The following is a 14,031-nucleotide window of genomic DNA, read 5'->3' as shown; positions in this document are numbered from 1 at the left end:
GGTGGCAAAAATAATCCATAAATTCAAGACAGCAGTTTGACCCATTTTGTCTGCGAAGGAGGAAGTATGAAGTGACACCTTGCTGGTTTAGATGTGTGGGAGGAAAATTGTAGGTGCAAGAGAAGGGCTCCATTAATGATCGTGTTGCATGTGTAGTTTTGAATGTACAAATATCCCTTTTAGGTCTGTTTCTGCGTTAAGTCTGTATTGTTACAGGATGTGGATTGTCCACCTGCTTTGACCCCGAGTTGCTTGATTAAACTATGCAAGGCTTGAACCGCTCCCAAGTCCATGTACAACATACCATTTATACAAAAAGAAGGCTGCAGTATTTTATAAAACTACAATGGGATGGTTTTTTGGACCATGAAAGTATGGACATTGCTCTTCTTCTTTTCTAATGCTCTGAAAAAGCACTCTCATATGTTGTATTTTCCACACGTAAATAAACATCAGCCTATTTGAAAACTGTCTCAACTTTCTTGTTATCCTTCAACTTGCTGTCATTGACGGAATCAATACTGTGACACGACATATAGGTGTAGGACACCTGGCCAAAGCCACTCTCAAGAATTATCAAAATCCAGGTCTTGCAAGCAAGAGTGGATGTCATTTTGTTTCAGTTACCTGCAATCTAACCATTCACCACTTGTTTGCTCCAATTCACTGGTACCAAATGCCTAAATGCCATAACCAATAGGTCTTGTTTACATCAAGGCTGAAAAAAAACCTCATGCAGCATTAGACTATATCCCATTTGGCATTTAAATAAGGTTGAAGAATGTAATTTAAATTGAGTAGTGAATGCTTCATTGGACACCCCACTTTCAACATTGTTCAGTTCAAAAACACTTTCTTGCTGAAGTCAGTCAACCAATCACCTTCTTTTAGTATTGATTAAGGCCCAATAAACTTGAATGGCAAGTTCACCTTAAGACCAAAAACGAAAAAGTGAGGAAATGTTCTTAAACCCTTGAACTGACTTTGTTTGTTTTTGTCTTGATGTGTGTTTAGGCTAAAGATCACTTTATCTTTTTCTTCTTCTTTAAAATGAGTAAATTTTACTCATGAGTGTTTCCCAGAAATACACAAAACAATTTCTTACTTCTGGACATAGCGTTAGCTATACATTCCCAAGACACCTTCTAAAGACTTGAAGACAAGCTAAAAGGCTTCAGGGGGAGCAGGCCCACAGCTAACTTTAACAACATCCAGAAGTGTAAAAAAAACCAAGTATCAAATGTTCCTCAAAATACAGCTAAAAAAAGCTCACCATAGGGCACAAGGGCTATTGTCCACATTTCTATATTTTTGATTTCCTTGCTGTAATTAATGTGAAATGCTAAATTTTTGTTAAATGTTTAGTAAAACAAATACTTAGCAGAAGGCTTACAATCACTTACCTGCAAGGATTTGTATGCTTTAACATGTGCTTTTTCCACCCATTCCCAGCACTAAGTAACCTTTCCTTTTTTTGTGAGCCTCATGAAAACCCAGTATTCCAGGATTGGAGGTGATGTTACTTTCTCCCTACAACAGAACTGGCTCAATAGGAACAGACACACAGAAAACCATAGTTGTAGAAAAGTAAATCTGTGTCATGTCTATGCAGGAGGACAAGGTAACAAACCCTGCATTACTTGATATTTTAAGTTGGGGTCATTAGGTTTAGAAAAGTCAATCAGAAAATGGATAGAGAACTGGTTTAAAGACCGCATCCAGTGAGTTACAATTAAGGATTCATACTCTGAATGGTCTAAGGTTATTATTGGTGTACCCCAGGGTTCAGTGTTGGGACCTTTACTTTAGATGACACCAAAGTTTGTAATGGAATTAAGTCCATACAGGATGTCTATAATCTACACGCAGACCTGGATGTACTGTTTAAATGGGCAGCCAAGTGGCAAATGACATTTAATATAGATAAATGTAAAGTTATTACCTTGGGGGCTAACATGCATGCATCATACTGTCCAGGGAGAATACAGTTGGGGGAGTCAGAAATTGAAAAGGATCTGGGGGTTCTAGTAGATCATAGACCTAAAAACAGCATGCAATGCCAAGCTGCAATATCTGAAGCTAGTAAAGTACTTTCTTGTATTAAAAGAGAAAGAGACTGCAGAGATGGAGACATAATCCTGCCCCTGTAAAAAGCAAAGCATTAGTCAGACCACATCTGGAATATGCAGTCCAATTTTGGGCACCAGTTAACAAAAAGGACATTGTGGAATTGGAGAGAGTGCAGAGAAGGGCAACTAAACTAATAAAAGGAATGGAGGAGCTCAGCTATGAGGAAATATTAGCTGAACTGAATCTATTCTCCCTTGGAAGAGATGTATAAGGGGGGATATTGGTCACCCTGTATAAATATATTATTGGTCCATATAGAGAACTCTCTTCCCAATTATTCACTTTAGGATCATTACAAAGAACAAGAAGATACTCTGCGTCTGGAGGAAAAGAAGTTTAAGCTCCAGATGAGGAAGGGATTCTTCAAAGTAAGGTCTGTGAAAATGTAGAATCGGCTTCCTCAGGAAGTAGTTTCAGCAACTGCTATAGATTGCTTTAAGAAAAAGCTGTATGCTTTTTTAGAAGCACAGAATATAACTGGGTATTACGGCCTTAAAGTAAAGATAACATACTGTTGATCCAGGGAACATCCGATTGCCTCATGGAATCAGGAAGGATTTATTTTCTCCGTTGAATCAAATTGTACCAGAGTTTTCTTTTTGCCTTCCTCTGGACCAACTATGTCTTATAGGGTTTTATATCTGTGATATGTTTATTTCCCTAGTGGTTGAACTTAATGAACTTTTGTCTTTTTTCAACCCAACCTACTATGTAACTATGTATGTATCTGAATCTAGTGATTCTGCTGTTCTACCAGTTCTACTGCATCCCTAGGAAATTGATTACCTTCCTCCAACTTAAATAACTGACTAGCCAGTGTCACAGCCAGTGTGGCATTTAAACCAGATGGGGTTCCCAGAGGCCCATGATAAAGGCATATTCTACATCAGCACCTAAATATGTAACAAGAGAAGAGTGAGGCAACCTTGCTATAATCCAGAACAGGGCTTCAATTTTTATCTTTACAGTATATAATATGTTAGAACTAATCTCCTTAACAGGGACACATACAGTTATGTAAACTAGACACAGGTTGTAACCACAACCTCCTTTTTCCAAAATAAAACAAAGTGTGTAGAATTCCTTACACAAGGAGCTAACAAAGGCATTATGGGTGTAGATCCTAGTAACCAATTCTAGATGTTTTTGGAAAAACTACACGTGAAATGGTCAGTCCGCACAAAACTTAATTCCGTCTAGGATTACTAGTAAACATTTGCATCTCTTGGGGGACTCTATTTGGTGAGCTATATGAGCTTCACTGCACTCCTGCTTAGCCAATTCCCAGGATTTAGTCACCGTGCATAAATACTCTCTCTACTGCACTAAAAAGCCAGGGGGAGACTACTTACACATGTCACTCTTAGATAAACTGGGCTAATAAAATATTACATTTTATCTCATTAAAAAAGCATGACAACTTACCATGTGTGGAGCACTAATTGTTGCTTGAAAACCTATTAAAGACAAACATGAAGATTATAATAAACTTTGCTGAAGGAACAAACGATACACTTATTTTATAACCATGTGGTTAGGAATTCTGTATATAAATTGTGAATGTACCATGTTAGAAAATACCTTGTTTTCCCAAACAGTGATCATAATTTATGGTGATGACACCCTAATTATTAGATGTGAAATACAATATATAAAAGGAAGCCAAAACATAAATGCACAAATCTATAACTCAGATAATTTCTTTTTTCACGTTAGTCTTTAATATCTTGTGCTACATTTTTAAATTGCATAGTTTGCCTATACAGACAATTCAAATGAAGTCTTTCCAAAACATGACATACAATTGGGAATACCCCCGGTTTTCATTTACATTGTACCTATACAAACTTCCTAATAAACAACATATAAATTAACTCACTTTTCTTTGGGAGTTAAATTATTAGGTGCAAATAATTAGAACAGACAGTGACAAATCCCAGGATATATTTTGATGTTTTAAAAGTATTATTTAATTTTTAAAACAGGAAAGAGAATGTACAAAGCAACAATCTATAGCGGACTAGACACAAAATAAATGTGTTTTTCATACCTATTCAGGTCAATCTGACCTCTCTGAATATCAGTGTAAAATGATACATTTTGCTTAGTTTTCTTGTAATGAATAAATTAATCAATTATTGCCATTCTACTGTGATTGCTAAGGTGAACATGACCTTAAAGCAGAACTAAACCCAAAATATAAAAAACAAAAAAAAACAAAACACAAAACAAAAACACACACTTACCTCTAATCCTGTAGATCAGTTTCTTCATTTGGGTCCCACGTCGCCCAGGTATCCATCTTCAGACTGGCGCACAGGAAGCGTCAGGCGCCGACATCTTCTTCCTGTGTCACCCAATCTTGCACTGGGCAGGCGTGAGATCAGGTGAGGAAGATTGGGAAAAAAGATTGGTGATCTCCCTGCGCATGCGTGAGATCGGCATTTTTTTTCCATTGATGAATGGGTTCTTTTTGTGCATGCTTGATATCAGGCCATGGACAGAAGGAGCAGCCAAGAACCTCCCGGGATGCTTGATGTAGGTATCCCAGGGGGCTTTTCTATTCTTTCTTGATCGCTGCAGTGGTTAAGACAGAAAGGGGAGGTGCTGCACCCATTTTTTTTTTTTTTTTAAAGGGTGTTGCACCTAAAAAAAACTAAATTTTTACTTTATATAAAGGGTAGACAACCCTTTTATGTGAAATAAAAATTCTGGGTTTAGGTCCGCTTTAATGCTTGTAACATGTTGTTTTATAAACAAAAAGTCATAATATATATATATATATATATATATATCTATTATAATATTTATATTTTTTGTGCACCAATCATATTAGTGAGAAGCCTAACCAGTCTACAATCAGTAGTGTTTGTTTTTTTTTTTTAGATCTTGCAGACTAAAAAAAAATTAAAATTAAGTAAATAAATACATATTTTGTCCTAAGTTTTTGGGTGGAAAACACCAAGGGCTTCTGCAAGATAGTTGAAGTGGAATTAAAACCCCCGTTACCCACCTGTCCCCCGTTCCCTCACAGGGAGCTGACATTTTTTTTTAGAAACCATGAGAGATCAGACTAAAACAACCTCTTTTTATATAATTCAAATTAAATTGCTGGTTATCACAGAATTTATCACAGAATAGCACAATCAACAATAATAAAACTGTATTATTCAAAGTTTGCATACTTTTATTTATTCCCCCACCCCCAACTGTTGCCCTTTCAACATCAAGGACCACATGCAGTCTTTAAACAGCAAAGTATGGCAATTACCTATTGACTGTGGAGAATCCATGTATGGATTGCACTTTGCATAATGCCTTCGGTCAGTTCCTAGCATTACTTCAAATACTTTGTCTGACTTGATGATCCCGTTTTCTGAAAATCATTTGCGAAAAAGGTAAATATTAGTATTTTTGTCACTACACAGCAATTTTACATTCTGGGTTTGTGAATTTTGCACAAATCAGACTGGAGGGCCCATTTAGATCTATGTGGTGCATTAACCATGCATTAATTTGCAACCATTTAGGCAGCCCAATCATTAATAATGCAATACTATACTTTGCCATGTGTTGTACTGCACAGGAATGTAAGGACTTGGCCTTAGTGCCTTGAGGTATCATTCAACATGAAACACCTTATTACAATAGTGCATGTTATTAAAAGTTGCAAAGATGCACTTGCTTTGGTAACCCTAAGGCCCTTAAAAAAAAAAAAAAAAAATACAAAAATGTGCAGCACAGCAAAGGATTTAAATGAATGTGAAAAGGTAACCTTTTTTAACATTACGATTTCAATATAACTATTTAGCTACTAACATTTAGCAGTCATCTGCATCTGCAGCCCTAGGAGCTGTGACATGTGTCCCTATCTAAGAACACAAACTACAGGCTCCTTTAGGGCTGGGGGAGTAATCAGGAGAGCAGAGCTGTCAGCATAGCAGAGCTCCGCTGTTTGCTCTGCTCCATAATTGGCTGAGGAAAGGTTAAATCCTGATGATGCTTGAACTGTCATCAGGGTTTCCTACTTCTCAGCCAAATCACAGAAAACTAGAGGTGAATGGGGAGAAGTCTCCCCATTCAAGTCTAGTGCTGAATGGCTGAGAAAAGGAAAACCTCAGCCAATCACAAAGCACTAGAGGTGAGTGGGGAGTCTTGTCCTCATTTAACCCCTAGTGCCTGGAGATCCCACACTGTCAGGAGGACTCCCACGGTGCGCTCAGGGAACGAGTAAGGGGTTTTATGTACCCCTGTACTCATTCCCCGGGGTGGGCTGTTAGAGATCCTGTGAATCTCCTTCTTAAAGGGGGCTTCCAGATTCAAAAATACTGCTAAAAACGCTTATAAAAGTCCCTATTGTTCTCAATGGAAGCTTTCATAAAAAGCTTAAAAACTCTTGTAAAAGCCTCCATTGAATTCAATGGGAGCCTTTTCCTGCGTTTTAAATTTTTAAACTTTGCAAGCAACGTTTAAGATCATGCTCATAAAACGTGCCTCAAGGAAACGTCCTGGTGTAGATTAGCCCATTGGAATGCATAGGGATTTTAAACATAGGCTTTAAAAGTCTCAGGTTAAACGCTGGGGAAACAGTCTGTGTAGACTAAGCCTTAGGCCTACATAAAGCAATCCCAAATTCTTTAGGCAGAAGGGATGGATGGTATTGCAATGTCCTCTGCTCTTCTAATTATAAAAAAAAAAACAAAAAAAAACATATCCTGAATGAGTTGTCTCAACTTGCAGTCCACAGAAGAATCATTTAAATGTCAATCATTAATGCCCACACAGACTCCTTCCATATTCACCCAGGAGTTTGTGTATATATTTTACTTGTGTATATAATTCAAAGCCATTTTATCCACTTCTGCACTACCTGAATAAAGTTCCAATTTGGGCCTGTTGGTTCAATATTAACTTTGTCATTACAAACAAAGTAAATGAGAAGAGCTGTTTACAATCAACTAAGGCTACGTACACATGTAGACGTTTCACAATCCTTTCCAATGACCAGACTGAAAAATGCATAAACGAGCACTATATATACAGTAGCATTCCGCACTATGGAGAAGGGGGGAGGGGGGGGGAGAACCACAGAGCTCTTCCCTCTTCACCTAAATTGTGGTCATTTAAAGACCTGCCCAGATGGATTCATGAACGACACCAGACGAGTGCTGTACACAAGTCAGATTCTCGTCCGATACTAGCCCCAAAGCGATTATCGGACGAGAATCATCTAACGTGTGTACGTAGCCTAACAATTAGGATTTAAATAGGAATAATTTTTATTTAAAAACATTTTTTCCCTACTTGTAAGGTTTCTTCAACTGATGTCTTTTGCATTGTTACCATACAATATGACGTGTGGAACACAAGATTACCAGGTAAAAAAAATAATGAAAAACAGAAGCTTCTACATTGAAGGCCTAGTAAGCTGCAATAAAATAATTTTTGTTCCTGGGCTTAGATATAGGCTTTAAACCATATATCATTTTAACACTTTATACTACTTGAAATACATTGCTATATTTCGATGCACAACAAATTTGTAATCACAACACGGTTACATATGCATGCAAGTTGACAAGTGAAAAAAGCCCGTCACTCCAAACTACAAAAAGTCCAAGATTTTCATGGGAAGGCTCGTTGATTGAAAAAAAGAAAAAAAAAACAAAAAACAAACCTTCACTTGCAGCAATGTAAAAGCATAAAACACAAAATTGGTGACTTTCCACTAACTAATCATTGGAATAACCTATATCGAATATACTGCAGAATATATAACTTGAGCAATCTGCTTGCTTAAAATAAAATGTGATTTTTTTATTAGCAGTGAGCCAATATGAAAACTAACAGGACTTCTCTGTGTTTTGACATTTATGTGTGGGTGACTGGAATAACACAAGCTTTCATAAATCCGGGTTAGTCAACTACTGGGAGTGATGTTTTGAAACACAGCTGGAATTTGCACAGTAAGCTAGTTCTTAACAGTGTATCCAGCAATGGCAGAAGTTGCAAAAAACTATGATCAGAAGTTTCACTGCAAATTTATGCGGTCAGACAAATATTTTATAAGCTTGGAAGAAAAAGCAGACTCATTGCTAGGCCCTACTATTTATTTATAAGACACTTTAAAAAGTACATTATATATTATTTTGTCAAGAACTTCAACTGCACCATTCCAAAATTATTACCATGGTCTTTTAAAGAATTACTTCTTTCTTGGCCTCTGGAGGGAAGCTGGTGCTATGAACCCAACACTGTGCGCTGCTAGATTCATACATACATTGCTTATGTTAGCAACTGCAAAAATTATACAGACATGAAAATGTGGAATAAAAAATATTTTTTTTTCTGTACATTTCAATCATTAATATTTTATATTAGTATATTATTATTCCACTATAAGCAAGAGGCCAGTAATAAAGTGGTCTTGTTATTTGATATTTGTATTCCTGTTTGTGCAATGTGCAAGCATATTTACAAGTAATTATAATCTCAAAAAGTGATCACCATAGTTTTTTTTTAGACAATGGCTTATAGGAGAAGTCGTTGAGACAATATTATTATTATTATTACCTTGTTGCTGGAGGTTCGTTGAGCAATGAGTGACTTGTACCTCTCAGGTAAATACCTGAAAGTTAATTCAAGGGCCTACCCAAGTATAACACTGGTCCACAAACATTTTCTTGCCAAACAGATTAAAGTCATTTTAGGTTATGTTTGATGGACAGATTCCAAATATGGTATTGGTTTTGCTGGATTGGCTCTAGCTTTTGAAATAATGACCTCAAATGAAAACTAATGAAACATGAAATTTAAGCAAAATTAGCTAGATATGCCTACATATAGAAAATTAAATTTTTGAAATACTTAATCTACGTAATACTTAAACTATGTCAATATAGTCTATATTCAGTATATTTACAGAACTAATCACATAGAAGTCATTAAAAAACTCTATGATTTCCTTTTATGCTGATGATCAGGACAATCACGTTGAAGGCTCCAGCAGTAGTCTGTCATCACGTGTCTACCCCATCTGCCATAACACCATTCTTAAACACGTTTATATCTTGATGGAACCTCGCCCCTTGTTCCTCACTGAAATAGCCAAGGTTTTGTGGAAATTGTTGCAAATGGCTATGGAGATAGTGTACCTTTATGCTCATAGTAGCACCCAAATTTTTAAATTTTACGAGCAGTTTTGTACCAGTTTTTCATATTTTTGTGCTTTATGGTTACCCAAGAAGTTCTTGATAACCATGACATAGCTGTGCCAGGCAGAAGCTTTAGTATTAATCATGTAACTTGTGCAATTTGAATCATTTATCAGTTTCTGAATCTGGGGTCTATCAAAAATTCCTGCTTTTAGTTTTTTCAGGTTTTGCCTTGGAGGCCATGTAACTTTTTACCAGTGATCCTGCTTTGCTCTACTATCCCACAAGCAGATGAAACATGGGTACTTTGTGTATCCACTTTGCTGTCCCAGTAGGAAGTTCACTATTTTTAAGTCAACACATATGGATCATTGGTGTTCATGATAGCAAAGCTTTTGTAAGATCATTTTGATATTTTCATATTCTTCTTCAAGATTTGTTGAGTGACCAATTGGAATTGATGCATAGCAGTTGCCATTATGCAGTAACACAGATTTCAAACTTCGAGCGAACTGTCTATGAAAAGCCGCAAGTCTTTTGCTCGGTATTCTGGTACTCCCATATGGGCTAGTAGTCCAGGGATGTTACAACAGTACACACTCCCCTCCACTCCCCCTAAAATATGGTAGGAGTGTCACCTCTCTTGTCCTATAAACCATTATTTTACCTTTTCTTTTAGCCTGGATGCTAAAAGTTACGATGCTTGTTTTGACAGACTTAGGTCACATATTAAATCATTAAGCTCTTCTTGGGAGAATTGTTGGTTTGATGAAACACTTCCTTCATATTCACTTCCACTGCTAACTCCTGGATTACACTCCAAACCCTGTATATCCTCCATGTCGGACAAAGGAATATTATATACATAATATATTATATCAAGTCATCTTGCTGATTCCAAATCCGGGTACTCCCACTTGTTGATTAAAACCTTTTACATTCACAGCACAAAAATAACAATCATTATGATGATTTTTTGGGCTCTCGCCAAACCATAGGTACACCAAATTTTAACCTTTTCAGTTTTCCATTTTTCCACTGACGTAGAAACTCTACACAAGTTTTGCATATCATATGGGGAGCCAATACTTATCTTGGTCCCCCAGTTTAATACCAAAATATGCAAGATATGCTTGTTTCACAAATTCTGTAACGTTTCTTCTCTGTTTTTGCTGAGAATAGTCACCACAAATGTAGCAAAATACATTAGGGTCATTTTAGCAACTTCTACTTGAACTCATATTGAACTCATATTTCTCAAAAAAAAAGAAAATGTATGAATAAAAAGAAGGCAAATGAAAGTTTCATGAAAATAATGCTACATTTAATATATACAATGCAAAACATTGGTGTAAATAAAGACTGGTAATAATATGCTGTGCTAACATTTGTTCTTGGTAAAATTGTCTATTCTGATTCCTGTATAACAAGAACTAGAGCCAATTTAAAGAAACTGATGTCATTTCTGGATTCAGCAGACCTAAAATACACACTTTTTGTTGAGCTGTGTAATCTTTCCTTAGTCAAAAAAAAAGTTTTGTCTTTATTTCAGCCTTTTACGTTAAAATGTTTGCAAAATTATGTATCTCCCAATAGAAATTTAGGCATTTTAGATATGAATTTGATGCATGCAAAATTGAAAGTCGCTCAGTAAACATCAAACTAGCTAATTCTGGGAACACTGTGTTGCTAATGCGCTCCATTAAATAAAAAAAGTTTCCAGCCTCTATACAAGTTCTAACTAGAGATACAGATTTCAGCCACGATCTGAGCTTACACATTGCATACATTGTTGACTCCATGCTAGAAATATTTCTATAATCAGAAGGAGCAGGGTGTACTAAGACATACAATACTGAATAACTACCACACTTTATAAATAACTGTGCAGTGTGCAAACCAGACAGAAAACTGAATCTACTTTAGGGAGATTATTACTCATTTGCTCCGACCTCCTAAGTTACCAGCAATGAAAGGGATGGTAAATACTCAATTTTAGGTGCCACTAAAACAGGATAAGTCTTCCAACCATGGCACTTATGATTTTCCTGGGAGAAATCTGACCCATGATACACAGCTGACAAAAATGGCAAAATGTTAACCTTACCTTGAGTAAAAAAGATTTGGCTTTATTTATATACATTTATAAACTTTGTTTTGTTATTGAAAATATGTAATATGCATTCTCATTTCAATATAAATAGTAATTCTGTATATATATATATATTTATTTTTTTAAACAAAAACAGAAGATCTTACAGCAAAGGGGTGTCTGAAGAACCATCTATACCACAGTAATCCAACACTAATTTCATTTTCCTAACTATTCCAGTGGAGCAGAGTTTGAACAAATAGTTATTTGATAGCTGGTGCTCTAACAGAAAAATAATATTTCCCTGTCTTGAAAAGGAAACAATAATGTTGTATTTCAAGCAAATTGAAGTGCATATTAGGCTAACTGCATCCAAGACCAAGGCTGTACATGGGACCTCAACTTATGGCCAAGTCAACATGATGTCTGTAACTCAGAGTATCATCAGGCAAATATTGACAACTTTGTAAAATGTTTCCTTCACCCCTGGACACTTTACATTTATTATGGTACTAAAAATGGGAGAAAAATGCCCATTAATAATGATCAAACTTTTAGTATTGTAATCACCTTCCCTCATTACAAATATTTGGCTTTCTACACTTTTTGTAGATGGTGTGGCTGATGGATAGCACATACATATCCAACACTGCAAAAACTCCTGTAAAGCCTTTTTTAATCATCATTTAATAATATCCAACAATTACAGTGTTTGAGCATTGCTATCTTCAGGCTGCATTGGAATCTGTAGGCTATAGATTGTATCTTCATTGTATCTAAATGTATCTTCACATTGATTACATGATGAGAAACCACGCTGATTTAATCAGCAATGAGGATCAGAGCCGACATACAGCAGCCATGCATAACATTTGCTGCTTGATATTAATAGGGGGGGGGGGCAACCTACAGAGTGTGGGCAAAAATCATCTCCAACAAACTACATCAATCGAGTGCTAGGTCATACAGCTACTAGAAATGACTAGTCCTTTAAAACACTTCAAACTAGACCAAGCTGTCATGTACTTATCACACTGACCTGAATTCATCATGTTATTGCTCATCCCAAACAGAAGTAATGGTAGTCTTTGAAACCAGTAAAAATGTACATCTAAATCAGAGGTGACCTTTTTATGTAAAGCCTGATGAAGGGATCCTAGGAATCCTGAAAGCTTGCATTTTTATTAACTCAAGCTAATAAACGGTATCACTTGAATTACAAATTTTATGCATAAATCAATGGCTGAAATAGTAATATTACTCAATAATTAAAGCTTGTATTTGGAGCATTCAGACGTACATTTTAACATCATCTTTCTGAAACACAATCCAAAAATGAGTCCAAAAAACTTCCCTAATGTCCCCAGTTTTGTGTTTCCGACTTTTATTTAGCACAACATATAACACAGAGCTATACCATAGGTTATAGCCAATACTATACTACAGAGCTTAAGTAGGGGTTGAGGGTGACACATCCGCATATTTGATCGGTACACGTAATCACGTAGGAGAAAACGATCCTGCTCGATAAAGCTTACTATCTATGTGGTGGGTAAACAGCTACTCTCAGGAGTGTGGTATCTGAAGAACCCCTCCTGCTCCTTAGCTTGGAAAAGCACTATAAATTCTAAAACCATGTATTGTGACATTCCTTTTTAAAGGAATGGAAAGTGTTTTGACTTACTCCTCTGGGAAAAGCAAAAAAGTCCTAAATGTAAGATATTTTGTAATAGGCTAACAGTTTAAACTAGCAAAACAAATACTAGAGAGCAGACCATGTAAAAAAAACAAAAACAAATCTACAGATAAAAACCAAGAAAAAGTAAAGGAAGCAAACCAGGAGGAATATACTGCAAAGATGAAGACATAATCCTGTCCCTGTACAAAGCATTGGTCAGACCACATCTAGAATACGCAGTCCAGTTTTGGGCACCAGTTCACAAAATGCCCCTTTTTCAATATTCCCTCCAACCTGCTTGATCACCCCTAGTTGCCAGGATACCCCAAAATCTTGGCTATACCCTTTGATTGCCAGGAATGAAGGAACTTTATCATTTTGGGCCAACCAATTATACCAAAAAAGATGGCCAAGAATTATATCCAAGAAGAGAAATAGGAAGATGGCGGCATTTGGCTATGAAATGTGGACAGGTCTCTTGGCAGCTCCTTGGACTTCCATAAAATTTACCAGCAGGGGCGGTGGCCTTTTTGTACCTATGGAATGGATCATAGATTATATCTTTGAAGGAAAATGTTTTGTTTTTTTTCCAGAAAAAGAAAAGACTAAAATCATACCTGCACCTTGTGCAACATTTCATTGGGTTCTTTTTATAAAACATGAAATTTGACATTTCCTCAGACATTCCCAGGTGGAAATCTTCAAGGTCCATGTGTTTTGATTCCCACCAGGTAATGTATAAGGGAAAGTCAGATTCCTTGTTTTATAAATAAAGCCCATAGAGTAAATTGGCTAGAAAATTTTATTCAAATAAAACCTGACCCATCTCAGCAAGTGTAATATCTACAATACAAAATATAGTATAGTATAAAAAATTGCATAGAAAATTTAATGAGCGCATCTGAAAGTGTCCACAAAGCAAATTATGCATATGTTTGGGCTCAAGATGGTACGTATACTGATGTATGTGTTTAACT

At 36.2% G+C, this 14,031-nt stretch overlaps 1 protein-coding gene across 1 annotated transcript in view; it reads right to left on the bottom strand.

Moving 5' to 3' along the window:
- The window catches only part of LOC140329836 (protein-L-isoaspartate(D-aspartate) O-methyltransferase-like), a 29,687-nt gene that overhangs the window by 11,743 nt on the left and 3,913 nt on the right, over positions 1-14,031 (bottom strand). Inside the window, exons 2-4 of the mRNA XM_072410227.1 lie at positions 5,402-5,506; positions 3,556-3,587; positions 3,483-3,507 (exon numbers count right to left, since the gene is read on the bottom strand). Of these exons, the coding sequence (XP_072266328.1) occupies positions 3,483-3,507; positions 3,556-3,587; positions 5,402-5,506 (162 nt within the window). The remainder of the gene's footprint in view (positions 1-3,482; positions 3,508-3,555; positions 3,588-5,401; positions 5,507-14,031) is intronic.

The sequence above is a fragment of the Pyxicephalus adspersus genome, chromosome 4 (genome assembly GCF_032062135.1).
Source record: "Pyxicephalus adspersus chromosome 4, UCB_Pads_2.0, whole genome shotgun sequence".
NCBI classification, from domain to species: domain Eukaryota; kingdom Metazoa; phylum Chordata; class Amphibia; order Anura; family Pyxicephalidae; genus Pyxicephalus; species Pyxicephalus adspersus.
This window is presented reverse-complemented; position numbering and strand designations above follow the sequence as displayed.